The sequence below is a fragment of the Orussus abietinus genome, unplaced genomic scaffold, assembly GCF_000612105.2.
Source record: "Orussus abietinus isolate OABI.00-Male unplaced genomic scaffold, Oabi_2.0 scaffold293, whole genome shotgun sequence".
NCBI classification, from domain to species: Eukaryota; Metazoa; Arthropoda; class Insecta; order Hymenoptera; family Orussidae; genus Orussus; species Orussus abietinus.
Genome location: NW_019394438.1, coordinates 84,605 through 104,076, shown reverse-complemented (window position 1 = coordinate 104,076; position 19,472 = coordinate 84,605). Strand labels below are relative to the sequence as shown.

The 19,472-nt window shown below is 39.3% G+C and overlaps 5 protein-coding genes across 11 annotated transcripts; 3 read left to right on the top strand and 2 right to left on the bottom strand.

The window, feature by feature from the left end:
* Window positions 1–147: 147 nt before the first annotated feature.
* On the bottom strand, window positions 148–2,822 carry LOC105697125 (probable phospholipid hydroperoxide glutathione peroxidase). 2 transcript variants are annotated; one of them, XM_012420170.1, is made up of 3 exons: window positions 2,748–2,822; window positions 1,123–1,226; window positions 148–951 (listed from the first exon to the last, which is right to left on the bottom strand). In XM_012420170.1, exons 2-3 carry the CDS (start codon window positions 1,127–1,129, stop codon window positions 350–352), a joined length of 609 nt encoding a protein of 202 aa, XP_012275593.1. In that variant the 5' UTR covers window positions 1,130–1,226; window positions 2,748–2,822; the 3' UTR covers window positions 148–349. The 2 variants fall into 2 exon arrangements, with proteins under 2 accessions (XP_012275593.1, XP_012275594.1); XM_012420171.2 differs by lacking the exon at window positions 2,748–2,822 and adding an exon at window positions 1,347–1,617.
* A 1,460-nt stretch (window positions 2,823–4,282) lies between these two features.
* LOC105697105 (trafficking protein particle complex subunit 8) lies at window positions 4,283–11,780 on the top strand. Of its 3 annotated transcripts, none has more exons than XM_012420131.1 (10): window positions 4,283–4,447; window positions 5,115–5,556; window positions 5,657–5,902; window positions 5,996–6,496; window positions 6,640–7,159; window positions 7,240–7,425; window positions 7,508–8,263; window positions 8,323–8,485; window positions 8,550–9,600; window positions 9,714–11,780. In XM_012420131.1, exons 2-10 carry the CDS (start codon window positions 5,141–5,143, stop codon window positions 9,979–9,981), a joined length of 4,107 nt encoding a protein of 1,368 aa, XP_012275554.1. In that variant the 5' UTR covers window positions 4,283–4,447; window positions 5,115–5,140; the 3' UTR covers window positions 9,982–11,780. The 3 variants fall into 3 exon arrangements, with proteins under 3 accessions (XP_012275554.1, XP_012275552.1, XP_012275553.1); XM_012420129.1 differs by having other exon boundaries at window positions 4,283–4,708; XM_012420130.2 differs by lacking the exon at window positions 4,283–4,447 and adding an exon at window positions 4,717–4,947.
* Window positions 11,781–12,675: 895 nt separating this feature from the next.
* Window positions 12,676–15,002, top strand: LOC105697113 (adenosine 3'-phospho 5'-phosphosulfate transporter 1). The gene is made up of 8 exons (XM_012420154.1): window positions 12,676–12,707; window positions 12,843–13,051; window positions 13,115–13,323; window positions 13,393–13,617; window positions 13,795–13,945; window positions 14,013–14,224; window positions 14,330–14,455; window positions 14,554–15,002. Exons 1-8 carry the CDS (start codon window positions 12,676–12,678, stop codon window positions 14,719–14,721), a joined length of 1,332 nt encoding a protein of 443 aa, XP_012275577.1. The 3' UTR covers window positions 14,722–15,002.
* On the bottom strand, window positions 14,644–16,575 carry LOC105697118 (transmembrane protein 216). 2 transcript variants are annotated; one of them, XM_012420158.2, is made up of 2 exons: window positions 16,436–16,575; window positions 14,644–16,287 (listed from the first exon to the last, which is right to left on the bottom strand). In XM_012420158.2, the coding sequence occupies exon 2, from the start codon at window positions 16,182–16,184 to the stop codon at window positions 15,756–15,758; it is 429 nt and encodes a 142-aa protein (XP_012275581.1). In that variant the 5' UTR covers window positions 16,185–16,287; window positions 16,436–16,575; the 3' UTR covers window positions 14,644–15,755. The 2 variants fall into 2 exon arrangements, with proteins under 2 accessions (XP_012275581.1, XP_023288137.1); XM_023432369.1 differs by having other exon boundaries at window positions 16,432–16,482.
* A 105-nt stretch (window positions 16,576–16,680) lies between these two features.
* On the top strand, window positions 16,681–19,375 carry LOC105697110 (protein FAM98A). Of its 3 annotated transcripts, none has more exons than XM_012420150.2 (6): window positions 16,681–16,787; window positions 17,207–17,359; window positions 17,455–17,821; window positions 17,896–18,186; window positions 18,322–18,620; window positions 18,704–19,375. In XM_012420150.2, exons 2-6 carry the CDS (start codon window positions 17,322–17,324, stop codon window positions 19,227–19,229), a joined length of 1,521 nt encoding a protein of 506 aa, XP_012275573.1. In that variant the 5' UTR covers window positions 16,681–16,787; window positions 17,207–17,321; the 3' UTR covers window positions 19,230–19,375. The 3 variants fall into 3 exon arrangements, with proteins under 3 accessions (XP_012275573.1, XP_012275572.1, XP_012275574.1); XM_012420149.2 differs by having other exon boundaries at window positions 16,710–16,849; XM_012420151.2 differs by lacking the exon at window positions 16,681–16,787 and adding an exon at window positions 16,922–16,968.
* Window positions 19,376–19,472: the final 97 nt, after the last annotated feature.

Sequence of the window (19,472 nt, the reverse complement as noted above, 5' to 3'; positions counted from 1 at the left end):
TCACTAACGTAACAATTCTATGTTTTGTTAAGCCACAAGTATCGCACGACATGTTCACCATATTTACAGCTTAACGATAAGTGATGGACAACACAATCCATCGTTTACTAGGGTAATACCCTACTTCGATTAAATAAGACATCTGGATGTGGTTAAACATTCTTTTATTCATTTCATGATATACACGTAAATGTAACATACAATCCATCCATCGCTACTTTGTAAAATAAACATTACACACTGGGCTCGCAAACATCCATCAAAAAGAGTATTAGCGATCAGATAATTAGTAATGGGCCTTAGTAATTAATTTACAACTCAAAGTTGGTCATGTTTCTACTTTTAAGTGTTAGAAATAAGACTTCAAGGTGTCTTCAACCTGGTTCGGTTCGGTTGTTGGTGCAAAACGTGCAACAACTTTGCCTTCTTTGTCGACAATAAATTTCGTGAAATTCCATTTAATATCATCCGTGAGTAAACCGTGCTGTTGCGTCTTCATCCATTTCCACAATGGATGGGCATCTTCCCCGTTAACGTTAACCTTCTCAAACAGATCAAACGTTACGTTGTACCGTTTAACAAATTCCATAATCTCCTCCGAAGTGCCTGGTTCTTGTCCACCGAATTGATTGCTAGGGAAAGCTAAAATCTCGAGCCCATTCGTGTCTTTATGCTTGTTATACAATTCGACAAGTTGTTTGTAGTTGGAGTCGGTTAATGTGCAGTAGCTGGCAACATTGACAATCAACAGAACATGCCCACGATATTTCTCTAAAGCAACGTCCTTCCCATGTATGTCGTGTGCATGGAAATCATAGACCGACTTAGCATTGGCCCAATCGCTGTTCTGATCGAAACTCTTTGCTTGGCCGGTACAATTTTCACTACCGTCCGGGCACTGATTTCCCATGACTCCCAGAGCACACAGTGCGGTATACAATACGGCGAAACCTAAAATATAATCTCATAAGAATTCTAACGACGCAAGAGATTAATCCACAAATGCGTCGCAATAGAATACAAATAATAAATTAATTTCTGACCAAACGCTCGCACGATTAAAGCATACTCTATCGAAGATACGATCTAGCATTTAATTTTTACTTAAGTAAAAAGACTCACGAAGCATCCTTATCGTTTCTGATCAAACCGTTCAGGATTTCGGTACCTCCCCTCTGCTACCGTAATCTTACGTATCAGCCAAGACCTCCGTGCAAAATATCAACCTGGATAACAAGGGATACCAAGTTGTAATCATTGTAGATGACAAGCAAAACGTCAAAATACGAGCAAATGAGTTAACCAAGGCACAAGAATGACTTGTAAAAAAAAATTGCACTCTATACCTCGACAGATGCGTCCGACCTCTTCCTTGTTTCGATTCTTCCGATATTTTCAAAATTGCCGACTTTCGCGCTAACTTTGTACACCGCGATCGCAAAACAATTCAAACACACATTGTTATACCATGAACCATGAATTACTAGAGAATGCCTCTTCTACGATTAAAAGACTCCCTAGTGAAATATCCCATCCTAGATTTCTCGACAGTAAAATGAGCGTCACTGGTGAAATTTACTAAGATCGAAATGCACAGCGTAATTATTAGCGTCACTGGTGAAATATACTAAGATCGAGGTGCACAGCGTAATTATTCGTCCACAAACTACTCGAAATCGAGATAGCAATAGAAAAGAAAATGGCCGTGCTTGTCTAACCGGTTGCGCACAATATTAACGTTACTCGGTAGAAAAATGACTCCTTTCATCATTCGTTATGCTATACCGAGGGCAGGGTTCAGTAATTTCCCGTTTTTCAAGGTGTTTGACGTATATTACATAAACTACGCAGTTTACTGTAGAAAATCGTAGAAAATGAGTAAATTACGTTTCCAATATGGCGGCTGCCGCAGATGGACGATATACGTATCCGCTATGTTATAAACGTATTTTAACGTACACGTAAACGCGTAAATATTTTTAAAGACTAATTTCCCACTTGCGTTCAAAATTCTTTCGATTTAAAACTCTCTTTAATATCAAACTTCTAATTCGATTTATTATTTTCTACTTAGAAACAGAAGGGCGTGATATACATTGCGCTTGCGTAGAAAACTAGACGTATTATACCTGGTAATATATACGTAGAATACCACGTATATTAAATTGCGTATATCGTACCCAATCCTGACCGAGGACTCCTTTATTGAGCGAAAAATATATAACAAGACTGTACACCCAGGAGCAGGAATAACCTCAAGGACGACTACTCGGACAAGCATTTCACGATTATTGTTCAGTTTTTCCTGAGATGACTTCTCGAGTAAGGATTCCCGTTTGTACAACGCGAAAATACAAGGATGTGCAGAGAGGAAAAATATCCGCATCTCACCATGATTCGCAACTGCGATCTACGAATCGGAATTACTTTCATCCCTACTCTGTCCTCATTTAAAATCAAACGCAATAAATTCCCGCGACCCCGTGAAAATTTGAAAATCCAATCCCGCGTTTATAAATTTAATATAAACTAGACTTAACGTATCTATTCGAACCAAGGGAACATTTTCGAACGAAACGTTCATGTTTCGTTTTTGCTTGCGTCTTATCATGTATGGAACTAAGACGCACTGATCAGAAAAATGAGAAGATCTAGGCGCTCCCCCGAACCTACTAGATTCGTCTAACCTAACAATTCGGGAATGTTAAATTGTCGAATTTCATGGAAAAATGTCGAAGATTACTCACAACCGGTAGAAGCGTCTTTCCTGGCCGGTGGACTGTTGGCGTCTGCGACTGGTCTTCTCTGTGAAGAATTATATCGGGACAATCCAATTAACCGGTTTAAAGTTCACAGATTGGCGGGACGCCATGGTAGGGGACATGAGCAGGTAGGACTGGCGAATCGGCGATTCTGATTGGCCGGTTATCCTTGCTTCGCATCCAACCTTGGACCAATCACAGCTCACCGATTACCGAGGTGCAATCCCATATCGCTAAACTGCCGTATTCTTCTCACAAAGGCGAACAAATCGCGGAGCATACATAGGCATATCTCACGTAACGTTAATTTTTACCCAGAAATGTAAACATGCTTTGACGTATTTTTTCTTTTAAGACGACGTGATAATCCTTCAATTATAATTATCAGCCTAGAATAATCTTCCATGTGTGCTTAATCGCTCTCGGTTATTCTAAATTAAGCAAATACTATTTTGCAACCACCTAAGTATTTAAATTAAGAATAAAATTACTAGGAAATAGTGTAGACTCCGAATATGATTGCGAAGTTGGATATAAACTGAACAATTGTTGTCGAGCACCAGTCGATCGACTATTACTGAACTCTTTGACAGAAAAGTTGCACGATAGTTGGCAGACTATTAGAAAACATGAAAATAACGAATTCCTTTTTGTTGCAAGATATGGAAAATGTCAAATTTTATAATTCCATGAAATGATAAAATCACTGGCAGAAATAATCATCGGCATTACTGTATGTAAATGACCTAATGTGACTCGGATTACGTGCTGCACCTGTTCCTATAAGAAAAGCGATCAAAAGGCCAAAGACAGATGTCATTTTTATATAATTCCATCTGTACAAACATTATCAATATATACACATATATTGATCCTTTTCTGGCCATCTCCCTTTTTCGCCATAATTTCGCTTACTGCTTTGTAGAGCTCTATTACTACTCCATATACCATTAATACAGCTAATAGCAAATAACACCACTTAACTTTCAATATTCCTAAACTAAATTAAGCACGCATTTCAAATATAAAAGGAGTCCTTTCTAAGTGCATAAAATACAATTTCAAACATTAGTCAAACACTACAGCGCTTCTGTATGTCCATCCTTGTTACTCCTACACGAGTAGACATAACCTCTCCTCTGCACAGAAGCTCTGCGGGGACATGTGAGAGCAAAAAGAACGCTCCCCCAGTAAAAAAGACGCAGAGGGAAGAGCGCATGGATAAAAATTCTCGAATCAATAGGTAAAGTCCAAACCTGTGCTAAACGAAGGATCGTGTCTACGCTAAGTGAGGAACAGTTCGGTAAACTTACCAACACTGCTCGCTTTTGATGGTAAGGGAAGAACACTCGTGGCGCCCTCTTTGACTTTACTTTTCACTTACCTTATTTATTTTATCCGCAAATGGGGAGCAAAAGTTGGTGAAAGCTAACGTACCAAACCAGAGGGCAGCACAGGATGCGATCGCGCGACCCTGCCCATGAACAATCTCCCAACTCATCTCTGCGCGGGCACTGTCTTGGGTATTATTACTAAATCCGCCGCATAGGATTTTTCGATAACGCTGTTGGCTAATTTCAATAATGAGTAAACAGCTGTTTAGTGGAAATGTTTATCGCGACTGTTGGAGGGGTGTCTGGCGTTCTGGTGGCTGTCACTCACTTAGATCCTAAATAATTTTAGGGGTAAGTCGTTGATGCGACAATGCTCACCCGAGTCTAGCGGACCTCCTTACCATCTAGCCAACGGGCCAGATTAAATCTTCCGAAGGAAATTATCACCTGGAATAATGGCCCAATGTAAGCTAACCCCTAGAGAGTTCATTACTAATGCCTTTTCACCGCAAGTCGCTGCCGTTTGCTCGGCAGCGGCGGATACCACTTGCCAGAAGAACAATTTGTCATTCATCGAGCTGCTGCAACCCTTTTGTAAACTTAATGCCGAAGGTAAAAAAAATATTTCCTCAAGTTATATCTACACACTGAAAGCTGATTTTAAAGTTTTTTCACTTATCTTCTCGGTTTTGTCGGACGTATTCCTGCGTACGGATGAGCGAGCCGTAGGCGATGTAAAACTTACTATCCAATTACTTGAGATCAATAGATGAGTCGAGATCTAATTTGCAATTTTATCGAGTTACTGTCTATGGTTCAGAAATTGTACATTTAAATGTGTTCAGATTTAGGTACTTTTAAGGCAAATATCGTTGATATAAGCCAGGAAATTGACGTTAAAGCATGAACAATGCTACTCTTTACAAACTAAATATTTGAATCTTGTAGCGATAGTACTGCAGCATGAAGTACGGAATTATTTTTATGTTACGATCGATAAGAATTTAATGGTTTTTAGGTCATTTCAAAGATCCACAGGGAACAATGATTGTAGTACGAAATCTACACGTATCGGTTCAAGATGTTAGCGCACGACCGCCTCAACCTACTCTTGCCAGGAAAATGTTGAACGAATCCGTTAGTTCTGCTCCCTGTGAACGTACTACCATTATTCAAGTAGGATCGACCGACCTGGAAATACCGGTCTCTGTTCCCTGGTTTGAGGCTTGGAGAGAAATGTTTCTAAATGTTCAATTTCCATCCGATCACGAATTCACAAAGCATTTTTTAGCATGCCTGATTGTTGTTTCAACTGCAGATGAGAATCCTTTGGAAAAAATACAGCATATGGGCGCGCAATTACATCAAAGTGTTCCTGGAAAATTACCAAAGTGGTTCAACAATAATGCTCTCAGATATTACGTTTTAATACACGATGCAGTAAGCGATGACAAATTTAAGTAAGTCCAAAGCATGCACTTAATCATCTACTGTCTGATAGAGTCATTCGATCTGATATAATTGAATAATTTTTTTTAATGAGTACTCTGTTCGTTTCAGGGCTGAAACAGTTTTTACAGACATGAAAAATATTTATGGCATTAATAATTGCTTCCTACTCCAAATGAACTCGAGACAGCCAGGTATCACGGATGACAATGCTCATTTACCAGATCCTTGGAGTCAATTTCTTGTCAAGCATGCAGATATACCAGGAAACAGTGACCAGGGTAGCTCTCCCCGAACACCTGCCGATACAGGTGGAGTGTCTGCGATGCCAAATGAAGTCTCATCCGAGCCTGACAAGTAAGCGAAATCTATGTACTACATAAAACATGTCTAATGAGGAAGAACCTGCAGAGATAACGATCCAACAAATAAACATCTGATCATTTTCAGATCTAGCCAGGCTGGAACCCCGGTAGCCCTTCACAATCCTACTCTAGCTTCCCCTGATGTGACTGATAGAATTAGTCTCTCTTCCGAAATATCTGTCTTGTCGAGTGCCCAACTGGAAGTTGGTCAAGAAGCGGTACCAGTTATTATACATCCTCTTAGCCCAAATGAAGAGAGGGTGTACCACTTCAATAGTGTAACACATCGACATCCAATGGAGAACAGTGCTCCACTAAACGACAACGTTTGGGCTGACTCGCCGAGTCATCCAGTACCTCAACATGGTGCTAGACTGTCCTCTAACGATCTAGAGAGGTTAAGAACTCTAATCACAGAATTTTGCATTAAGAGTTTATTGCCGTACGTTGAAAAGCAAATAGGACTTTTAAACGACGTAATATCTAACAAGAAAGGTGTGAGTCGATCTCTGTTCAGTGCGACCAAGAGGTGGTTTGGGACAAATAAACCCGGTGCTCCAGGATCTACGTCATCGAATGCAGTCATGTAATTACACTCTCAAAGTATTACCACCTAAAAATGATTTTCAATACCGACTCTGTTGGAAATTAAAACGTTGAATTACCTTAGATCGCTCTCATAATCGCAAGTAAGTAACAAAACGTAACTATAATTATTTAACTTTCTAGTTACGCAACCGATTCTCCAGAATTACAACTACGCCGCCTCGGTGATCTTTGCTTTATGTTCGGGGATTATCCACTGGCGTATCAAGCGTATCACAGCGCGAAACGAGACTTTGCCGCGGACCAAGCATGGCTATACTACGCAGGTGCTCTGGAAATGGCTGCTTTAAGTGCCTTTATGCAAGGTGAAATGTCTCGAAAGACAATCGAATACATGGACGACGCGATACTGACGTATCAGAACAGCTGCAAGATGCCTCAGTTCGCAACAAGAGCAACCTTGTTGAGTGCCGAGTGTTTGAAAGACCGAGGCTTGTACGGAGAAGCTGCGAAGCAATTAATTCGCATGACCAGCGAAGACTCCGATTTGAGATCTGCTCTATTATTGGAACAGGCATCGTACTGTTTCCTCAATCTGAAAATGACGCGGAAATACGCATTTCATGCCGTCCTTGCAGGACATAGATATTCCAAGGCAGGCCAAAGGAAACACTCTTTAAGATGCTACCAGCAGGCTTACCAGGTGAGCGGGTCAAAAATAATTCCTTAAAGTGGTCGTGTAGACAAAACTAGGTCCTAAAATGTATCCGTATAACATTTAAGGTATACCGCGGCAAGGACTGGACCTTGGCAGAAGACCACATTCATTTTACAATAGGGAGACAAGCCGCTTCCTTGAAACTAGTCCTGGAGGCTACCAAAGCGTTTGAGAAGCTCTTGAGTGTTTCCAGCAAGCAGCCCGCTCCCCAGCAAGCTGCATTTCTTAGAGAATTTCTGCACACCCATAACGTGAGCTCTTCGTACATCTTCGTGTATAAATCGAAAGAAAATAGATCGTTAAGGTAATTACAGGAATTTCTTCCGACTCCAGGTACTGCTCCAAGATGAGGCGACGAAGAAGGACGCGTTGCCAGTCCTGCCTTTGCCCTTAATAGACGGAAATCGTATTAAGGTATTATTTGGCCCTCTTCCAACTACGGAAACTGGCAAGGAGGCTTTCACTCCGGCAAGTGGAGTGACCTTTGATAACGAAGACACCGACGAGGCGAGGTGGCTCAAATTGGAGGAAACATTGATAACGGAGGCTCAAGGAGTCGCTCCGATGATATTTAAGCCATCGAAGTCCCTGTACTCCGATAGAACTAATAACAGTATCAAGCCATACGCCGTGTTGGATGAGCCGGTGCACTTCTCAGTGGAATTGCACAATCCATTGCACATCCCCTTATCCCTGAGTGATGTCAAATTACTGTGGTTGTTCACGAGGGACGGCGAAACGACGACCAACGAGAAGGAAGTCAATAATTCCGTGCAATTACCCGTAGATACTCGGACTATTGAGGCGATCGTACTTCAGCCAACGTGCAAACAGTGCGTCCTTCTCTCCCTGACCCCGCGTAGAACTGGGGATATTAAAGTATTGGGATTAAGTTACAATTTGTGCAATCCGGGTTTCTCGACCGTTGACCAGCCTGTCGCCAATCCATCGATCGCAATCGCCGGCAAGAGGTTGTTCGAGGTTCGAGGACCCAAGTTAAAAAACATCAAAGAGAAGCCCGGGATGAACATGTACGAAGTGGACTACAGACTGGAGATGAACGTCGTCCCCAAAGCGCCGTTCATGCAGGTACGAAAGGCGCTTGATAAACGCTGACTCTTAAGATCCTATAAACAAATTATTTTCAGGTCTTCTTTGGCAAGATGTCGCCGGAAATGTTGTGCGGAGAGATGCAGAGAGTGACGGTTAAGCTAAAGAACGTCGGCAATTCGACCTTGTCGAACATCCACGTGGGCTCGAGCGACTCTAGACTCTTCTCCTGGGACGATCACTCGGAAAACGCGAACGGCGGTGGGTAAAGTTAAAACTTCACAATTGTCGGCCCAGTTAGTTTATACTTTTGGCCAATTTACAGGGGTGGCAAGGAAGCTCGACAACCCCGTAATGAAGATCAAGGTACCCGAGTCTTATGGCCACTCTTTGGAGGCTGGCGGAGAGTTTCGTTTCACCCTTTGGATCAGAGCCCCTCACAAGAAAGGAAACCACCGGCTGGACTTGCTTTTCTACTACGAGAACCCCGAGCCGAAAAGTGTCCCGAAATACCGGGTCGTTCGACACACGTGGCAATTGACTCTCCTGGACTCCGTTCAGATCAGCACGAATGTAATAAGAAGTGGAGTATGCAAGGACGACTCTCCTACATTGAACATGCTGATTCGCGTAAAGAACTCGAACGAGGTTCACGATCTCGTGATGAACGAGATATCGTTAACGAGGGTGTCTCTGAGAAGCGACTCCTGGTCATTGTCCGGTCCAATTGCCCTGCCCTCCAATGTCAATATACAACCTCAAGAGATGTTTCACCTCTTGCTGAAATTGCGCAGGAGTAAGGAATCCGACTCGGAGTTTTCCGACGTGTCCTTGACAACGGACGGTGACAAGTCCATCACCGACTCGCCGTATATTGACTTCGTCCAGAGGAGGAACATTCCGTCAATGGATGCAAGTCCGGGGGAATCGCAGCTGCAACTGCAACCTGCCATTGACAGTTCCCTGGCAGTCGCTGTCAAGTTAAATTCTATATTGATTCTCAGGTGGACGGCCAAGGTGACCGAAAGAGGTGTTGCCACTCGACACGCCACTGGGCAGCACCATATCGACATTGAATTTCTAAATAGACTGTATAAACATCCAGAGGTCTCGCAAACCGATAGAATAGAATACAGTGGACGTCTGAAGATCTTTGGACCCGACAGAGACGTGCCCGACTCGAAAGTCCCTCGTAAAGACGAATTGTCCGAATTGGACTGCTGCAAAAGTCTGCTCTCCTACACCCTGCGACACTCAAGACGGATCTCTCACAGTTTTCAGAAATCCAGGATATGTATCGTTCCCGTGTCGATTAACCTACAAAATCATTCGAATTCGAAGATCGATGTCATGATCGATACCAAAGGCACCAGTAGGTGAGTATTTTTTTTAGATCGGTTGAGTTCATCTACTACGGGCTGATTTATGTTACNTTTATAATTATTATGTATCTACCGATACAATACATTTGTTTCTCATTGTTTTCCAGTCAGAGTACCCTGAATGGTGCTAAGTCTCAGTTGTACTCACCGGAAGCTTCGACCTTCTTCCGATATGTTTGCCACACTTCGATCAACTGCGAGATAGAGTCGTATGGACATTGTACTCTTCAATTACACGCTGCAATCGCATCACCCGGCACCTACGACTTGGCATCCAGAGTTGACGTGTCGGTAAAGACTGTAAATAGTAACCAGTTCGTCCCCCAAAACTGGCACATGGAAAGTGTGTGCATAGTTTGCGATGACACCACGTAGGGTAATCTCAAAGTTTCGGCCAAGCTAAATTCGTTCTCACCTCGACGAGTTTTCTCGGTGTCATTCCTCGAAGGCCTGTAAATAACCTCATGTATGCCAGGATTTTTTATTACGATTTTTCTAGAAATTCTTACCCGACGTTTCGTTTATAAATATAAGGCCTTGCATGTAGAACGTGATTATTCAAGAGTGCCTGACACTATTTTCAGTTAAAAGAAGCCTCGGTTTAAAGAAACTTGGAGAAAATGCCCCTCCCAGGAGCAATGCTTTCATTTGCAATTCTATTGGCAATTGAGTATGACCTTAGAATTTCGTTTTTTTTTTTTAATCCAAGAATAACCTATTCTTCCACAAAATGTTGACAGTTCAACGGTAGAGTTTTTCTGGTCGTACCTTTTGTGCCAAAAATGAAATCATGAGTCATACTTTAATAGAAAAGAGATTTTGGTGCATTTTCCCAAGTTCTACCAAGGGCTCCTTCGTTACAGTAATCTTCCTATCGAATTATAAATGGACTGTACGTCTTTCGTCGATCAAACTCTGTACAACCTTTTACATAGTATTCACATCAGGGTGTTCTCTGATCACTACCTAGAATCTAATAAAAAAATCCATGATATGACAAAAAGTACTTCACTGACCACTGCAAAGTAACTTGTTAGTGGAATCTTCTTGTAACCGATACATATCGTATCCAGTCATAATAACTTCATAGTAATTATTTGCTGTACCTTTCATTACTTTTGCCACTGTACTGCGTTTGTACTGAAGATATACTCTAGAGGTCAATGCTCGAAATGGTTATAGAAATTTAAAAGGGATCGTACTCGTAGGATAAACCGAAAAATGCAGGGTCCGCATTACATTAAATAAAGTTTGTTACGATACTTTAATCCTATTAGACCGAAGTTGTACAGAGATTGTTTTAAGCCATTTCATAGGGCTCTATTATAGCACCGCAAAGGTATTGCGTGTCTTGTACAGAACATTCTCTTACATATACTGTAAATAATATTAAATATAACAATTCATTGTTCAAGAGAAGTGAAATGTTTATTGAGCATTATGTAGTTACTTCAAACGGAATTGCAAACGTCAAGGCACGTAGTATTTAAGCCAACAGATTTTTGTTATGACAGCAATTTAATTATTTCCAGAAGAACAATTATATAAGGATCACTTGAATTTTGTTATCGATTTTTATAGATACCAATACATTCATTGTAACATACGATACGACACCGTTGTAATGTTCATAGTAGTCTACTGGCAGGTAATCGACTTGAAGTAAAGATATAATGTGCTCATTGTTGAGAGAAGTTAATTTCTTAAAGCTACGTTTACTTGAACCAATATACGCGCATATATTGGATTTATATGTGTATTATGAGACACGAAAAAGTTATATACATAATGTATTAAAAGTGCAGTGCGTATTGTAGATTCATACAATAAGCATTTTACATGGAAACCCTGTACAGTAGGGATACATTCAATTAGTTTTAAATTAATGCAATATATTGATATAAGTTCGGGGGTGTGAGTTCATGTAAAAAGGGGTGTCAATCATTATTTCTTATGGACTAGCGTCAATAACAGATGTACATCTAAATAGCAGATATACTCCAGCTCGTTCTTCGGTAGAACCCATAGGAATTTAAAATTCAGGGAACCATCATTATCACAAACGAGTAAGCGAGTCACTCGTAATATTCCTAATATGTACGATTCACAAATAAATTTTATCATTAACATAGCCGTGTGTAAATAATGTATTAATAAACGATATTAATTATAGAGTGCGTTTACAGGTCCTTATTCTCGCGTAAAGATTTTTTGACCTAGTCCTCGTGTTACCTGACCTTTCTCAACGATTCTCGGTAACGGATCGATAGTATCGATTGGTATCGATATCAACCGAATGAGGGAAACGAGAAGTGTCGTCTGCAAATGACATTTTGCGGGACGAATTTTAATGACTGTCGGCAAGATGTGCACTTTATTATTCTCACTGATTGATTGCGCTTAAAATCTCGACAAGCCCGATCCCCTTCTTCCATAACGAGAGCGAAGCGTCGAGGAATTTACGAAAATGCTGTGTAAGTAAATTTCTGGAAGGAAATAAAAGAGACCGAATCGTAATGTCGCCATTGCGAACGTCGGGACGAAAACTGCAAATTTCTTCCCAAGATAATTTAAAAACCATAAGAGGAAGTACTCTGAATGAAATATGAGCTCTTAAAACCATTTTTATCTGGAAGTCCGGAAGTGCAGTTACATAACCTCTTCAGTTGACTGCACGAAGGGAGTGATAAATGAGTTGATACTCCCGGAAGAATTGGTATAAAATATTTGAGAGGGCATCAAAAGGTTTGCCGAATTAATTTGATTTCAAAGTCAATGACTTCGTCGTGCAAGTAAGAGAAGGGAAAGGAGTTCATCGAAAAGGTTTGAGTTTTGTGAGAAAGGAGCCACTTCGCTTTGCAAACATTCTGATGAGAATGCCATCGAAATTGTTCCTGGAGGTTTCCTGTGTATATGACGAAGTGTCACGTACTGTTTTGGGATAGCTAAGATTGCAACCTTGTCAGGTTTTAATGTACAGTGATTGTAACGAATGGAGGCAATGCGATAGCAATTTGAAGGTCATGAGATAACCACAATTGTTTTCTTGCACCTGAGCCATAAGGAAGCATGGGAAACTACGGACGAGATGTCGTAATATGGTATGTTTCTTTTAGCGATGTTTTACGCTAACGTTGCAAATAAAAAAGGGAAACCCTGCTTTGTGTTTTTACGACAAAACTTGACGCGCCATGAATTTATATACTGTGTGTACTCATCAAATTCCTTTACCGTAGTGTACTGTTGTTATTTTTGATATGCATTATATATGGGATAACTCAGTTGATCGAGTTGTTCTCGGAAAGTGACGATATCTTTAAGAATTCCACATCCTTTAACTGGGTCATACGTCTGTGCCTGAACATTCTGGGCTATTCTACAATTCTGTTACCCGGCTTCCTTATCTACAAATATGTTCGTTACAGCAAATACCTTCAATACGAAGGTGAGAAATTTACATATGATTTAAACAATGTCGTGCCAAGTTGATGATTAATTTCCGTTATAGGTAAAGGATGCATATCACGATTGGTTCGTGCCTGTTTCTTGGGCAGTGGAGAAGCAGGACTATTGGAAACGACTGTGTACATTCCACCGCAAGCCAGTTCCAACCAGCGTACAATTACACAAGAAATGTTACTGCTCATATACTGTTTCTTAGGACTTCAGTTCAGTTACTTGACATGGGGATATTTGCAGGAAAAAGTGATGACTCAGGTGTGCACCTCAGATTCTATTCCAGAAATAAACTACTAAATTTTAAATCGATATGCATTTTTTTTGCAGGAGTATACAGATGCTATGGGAAATAAGACACATTTCCAAGATTCGCAGTTTCTAGTATTTGTTAATCGGATTCTTGCATTTCTAATGTCTGGTTTATATCTGCTCGTGCAAAGGCAACCGCGCCACACAACCCCATTGTATAAATATGCGTTTTGCTCGTTATCTAATATTATGAGCAGCTGGTGTCAATATGAAGCCCTTAAGTATGTTAGTTTTCCTACTCAGGTAAAAAGAAATTGAATTTTTTTCATTAAATAGATAGATGAATTAAATCATAGATTTAAATGACAGTTGTGCAAGGTCACTACTTTGAATATAAATATAATGACGATTGATTACAAATGGAAAATTATTTTAATATATGAACGAGTAAATTACATTATCGTATTAATCGTGTTTCAGGTATTAGCAAAGGCCTCGAAGATCATCCCTGTGATGATAATGGGAAGAATTGTTTCACGTACAACATATGAGTATTATGAATATGTAACTGCAGTACTTATTTCAATCGGAATGACATTATTTATGCTAGGTAGTGCCGAACCTAAAAATGGTAAGTCAAAAATATTTATTGAACTTTAGGAAAAATTATGTAATTGTATAATGTAATGTTTTTACAGAAGGAACAACGACCCTCTCTGGCCTAATTTTATTGGGAGGTTATCTTTTACTTGACAGTTTTACGAGTACCTGGCAAAATGCACTTTTTACAGAATATGGAGTGACTAGCATTCAAATGATGTGTGGCGTTAACATGTTTTCTTGTTTACTGACGGCTCTGTCCCTTTTTGAACAATCGAGTTTTTCCTCAGCCTTTACATTTATGAGCAAGGTAAGATTCCATGACTGCGTTTGAAAACTTTTGAACCGTTTAGCAATCAAGGTATTAAGAATCCCTAGGAGAGATTGCTAACCCCCAAAAAATATTTGATTGCAGCATCCAAGTTTTGTAATAGATTGCTTGCTGATTTCTACCTGCTCTGCGGCTGGACAATTATACATATTTTATACTATCTCCAAATTCGGGCCTGTAACCTTTGTTATCATAATGACAATTCGACAGGTAAATTATAGTTAATATATATTATAAGATGAACTTCTCATTTGCCAGTAATCAGCCTTATGAGCGAGTCTAATTATATTTTCACGTTTTCGTTCCAGGGTTTGTCAATATTACTATCCTGTGTCATATATCAACACCAAATTACAGTTCTTGGTGGATTTGGAGTAGTACTGGTTTTCTTTTCTGTCTTTCTACGAATATATTGCAGTAATCGACTACGAGCCATAAAAAGAAGGAGGGCTGAAGCAATGAGTATCAAAGACTAGATTACTTTTGACTAAATCAAACTCGTTTCGAATCTTAATAGCAACACAAACCTCAAAGATTTGAGACAATCAGCATTAGTCATGGTCCTAGTCGATGCCTGACATACGTCTGCAGAAGTGTTTTGCGTACACTTTTACAATCAAATTATTTAGCTTCAGACCACTTACAATTAGTGATATCGTAAATATACTTTATCTTTTAATTACATGCATGTTTTACATGAGACATGTGAATATTGTCATGACATATTTTAAAATTAAATATAGTGCATACTTCTGAAGGACGTCGAATGCTATATTTAAATTAAAATAGTTAAAAACAAATGTTTTATGATCCTCTGAAAGCAGTATTTCATCGCACTAGAGAAAGTAGCTCAGATATTGAACACTGAGTACTTTTTTTTTTTAAATTACATTTATAAAACTAACGTGGTTGAGTAAGTTTGAATTATTCTTCAACCTTTTTATTTGATTTTTGTAATCTTTGGCAGTACAGTTTTCATAAAAAATGTATGGATGTATACAATACTGTATGATGAATGAAGTATGATCTATGTAATATATGAACTGTGATTATATTAGATCTTCTAAGTGTGTAAAATTGGCGATGAAATAAATAAATAATGTGTACATAAAATTCTTGAGGTGTGCCTTTCAACATTGACATGTAACATGACGATGAAGTAATCGGTACATTTACTACACAGAGATCTCCTGTAGTGTAATATAACCATACTTTAAAAAAAGTATGCAATATTTTGTAATTACACGATACAGTGAAATAAATTGCTTACATACAACGATGGTAACAGACCTTAATCTTCTATTAATAAACTTATCGATTGTTTATGAAAGCACTTATTTAAAGGTACCACAAATACAACGGAAGTCATGTAAATTTGATTGTGTACATCTAATATATCCCCTTGGCTAAAATCTATGATACACATCTTTAGAAAACATTTATCGTGCGATCCTTAAAAATGCACTGTCATTGAACACATTAAAAGAAACAAACTGACACTTTCAATACTTTAGTCTTCAAGAGGTGTTGGTCGATAAATTGCTATAAGGCACATGATTGAGATAACAAGTTCAGAAGCCAGTAAAACTAACTGAATGCTACAGAGAATGACTTCCAGTCTAAGAACATAATTCTGCCATATTAGAAAATATAATGTAGCTAACGCGCTAGGTACTGTCAAGACAATTCCCAAAAGAATCGGAAGGCCACGTTCCATTAAATTTCCCTTGCGACCAAGATAAATTCTACCACTCTCCGTCGCCAAAAGGAAAAGTAGCAAGGCGAACTCTGCAAGCGTCGTACCGGTACCGGGCGAGGGCAGTTTAACGGCTTTAAATACTCCCATACCCACTTCACATACGGCAAACATGCCGAAGTAAAACGAATTCAGATACATAAGAATCTCATAGGTTAAGGATGAATTCATTACCATAGGCATACTGCTTGGTGTTTAATCTGCTCGGTTCAAATAAATGTTTGAATGAATTCCCTGCACAGGCATGGTTTTTCTTATTCATATGGCGAACATCATGAAGTAACACCTGTGAATGTTAAATTCGGTTTATTGCACTCACGTTGCCGGGAAATTGTAACTCCCACTAAATCACATCTCACATGAAACATCTATCAAGGACGTTTGCTAGGTTAGGTGGAGTGCAGAATAAATGTTAATTAAGTTCTTTTACCTACCCGTGTCTTCTTATCATGACTATTCCGCAAGAATTTCAGTAGTTAATCATGTTGTCGGCCGACTGTTTATTTTTAACTTTGGTTGGCTGGTTGCATCAGAGATGAGCGGGGAGATGTTCACGACATCAGGTTTGTTCGCGTTGCCTGCACTTTCTGCACTCGAGTATAACCAACAGAGATGATTTGGTAACTCCTTTCTAGCAGAGATAAGTTGCGCCGCCACTGAGAGGTAACTGGTGGCAAGTACATGTACATGTGCATACATACAGGTGCTCCATTGACGACTATTGGCACCCGATAGCACATGGTTAAGGACGTTGGGTTCGTAGAAGCCGGTACTCCATTAATAAGGGTATCTATCGACTCCGAATTGTTACTTCATTAATTGCGTCGACATTATTCTACGAAATATAGGTAAACTTCATGCATATTTTGCCAATGTCGAGAATTACGATTCTGGGATGTTTCCGGAAAGCCATTCGGAATGTTGCTACTCTTTGCAATCATTTAAGATAATTATATGGACGTTTGACGTACGCTGTTTTTTTTTTTTTTTTTTTAATGAGCAGAGTGAACTAATAAATTTCTTTTATCACTAATTTCTAAACTAATAGATTTCATGGCATTTATTTGTAATGGAAATCTGACAGATTTTTATTTTGGAGTAATTCAAAGCAACTTAGTTCAATTCTGCATTATTTAAAATTAATAGTATTAGGAATTAAGTACGGTCTTTCATTTGTAATAAACTAATCGCTTTTGATTCTACAGTTTCAAATAAGTGACGAGCTATGCAGACATCGAAAGTTGAAACGATCTAGTAAATAATGTTTAGTTATGTCGAGGATTCTTGATTAAAACAACTGAGACTTCAAAGGTATTGATCATGGAAACTGACATACTACAAAATATTCAGGACCTTGGGTTAGTATTTGCGACCGCATTGCCGATTATTATTCAATATTGTTTGGATTTAATTTTCGGAAAGTACAATAATTGTCGGTTAAATTATAATGCAGGTACAAGGGACCCTTGGTTGACGATAACAAATTATCTGCAGCATTAGATAGTGGCCCAAAATCCATAGATTTTACAGGACTAGTTTCATGGTTATCAGACCAGATCGCAGTACTCAGTAACCTGGAAGCAAAAATTCATCCTACTTCGTCGCCCGAAGACGCCAGTTCATTTATGTTGGAATTAAGTTCATTTCTTAAAGAAGTGGGATGTATACATGAAAAACTGACAACGGGAAATATCAATCACAGATTGTCAACCAGACAGGACAGAATTGTTTTACTAGAATATTTAATAACCGAGCTTATGACAAGTAAAATACTGGTGGCTAAGACACAAGATAATTCTACTAATTTGCAAGTCACTATTGTAAGTTGAATCATAGTATTTAACATTTATAATTTATAATATTAAGTTAAATAATGTTACTTTCACATTTATAGAATGAAAGCGATACTGCTAAATGCTTAAAAGCAATGTTACTAGCACTGAAATTTCAAAAGCCGCCTGAAAATATCACTCCGGAATTACTGTTTAAAAAGTTAGAGACTAAGTTACAAGAACTGGTAGCACAAGTTCCACCAGCACTTCTCGATAAACCAATATTCATTGGGGAATTATCAAAGGATCAATGGGATAAATTAGAACAACTACAACAAGAATTACAAGAAGAATATGAAACACGACGTCAAATGTTGTTGAAAAGATTGGACGTCACGGTTCAATCCTTCTCGGTAGGATACTTAAACCTCTTCAACAAATATCTAATCACACTCTCGATCGCTCTATGTAGTTTTTTTATTTTAAATAACGTAAGTAATATATCAAATAAGACCGTACAATTTTAAATTACGTTTTCTCTGTTTAAGTGGTCAGACAGAATAAGGCCTAAAGAAGATCAGTTAAATACCCTTTACCAAAAGCAAAGGTCTATTATGATGAGTAAACCTAACGTGACACTTAGTGACTTATTGGCAGCACGTTGCGATTTAACAATACTAGAAAAGACTAGCAATGCATCAGTTCGTAAAAATACACGTAGTCAAATAAACAAAGTGATTATCGGCGATGTTCCTGACCGAGGTGGAAGACCATGCGAGCAGGAGGCACCTCCACCAGAAATGCCATCCTGGCAGAAGGATCGTGTCCAAGGACCTTCCACTTTTAGGTGAATATCTTAATGTTATTAATTATATTCTTTTGAACCTGTTACATTTTACAATTATCAATTTCCTGTATTAAATTGATTAGAGGTGGACGTGGAGGAAGTGGTCGAGGAGGAGGAGCTCGTGGTGGTGGTGGAGGTGGCGGTGGTCGAGGAGGTGGTGCAAGCCAGGGTGGATATCGAGATCACAAAGATGCGACCAAAAACTTTGGACAAAACCAGTCGGGCTATCAGCCCAAGTTAAATCCAGCCAATTATTTTCAAACATCACAATCGACGGATCCAGCAAAATATTTTCAATCATACAATGAAAACAAAGGTGGGGGTTATACAGATACCAGAAGTGGAGGTTACAGTGACAGCAGAAGCAGTAGTTACAGTGACAGCAGAGGCGGAGGATACAGTAACAACAGAAGTGGGGGCTATAGTGACCACCGAGGTGGAGGCTACAGTGATAACAGGGGTGGAAGTTACAGCGATAACAGAGGAACAGGAGAATACCATAGAGGTGGTCAACGCGGTGGTAGGGTCCAAGGTGGATGGAATCAAGGCGGTTACAATCGAGGTGGAAGAAATCAAGGTCAGCAAGGAAGTGGCCAACAACACTATTAACTTGGAATTTCAAGGGAATGATCTGAACCATAACTCTTCTCTCTACCACAAACAATACAACTATCACATTAGTTACTTTTGACATTAATCATTGTCTCGCATAATAAAATATTTATAACGGCATCAACATTTCCTTACGATAAAAACCTTTGACTCATCATTTATATCCAATGCAGCAATCTAATGTCTTTGTTTTAGGTTAGGATATCCCAATCTATGTCGTGCTTATTTTTGTTTCTATTG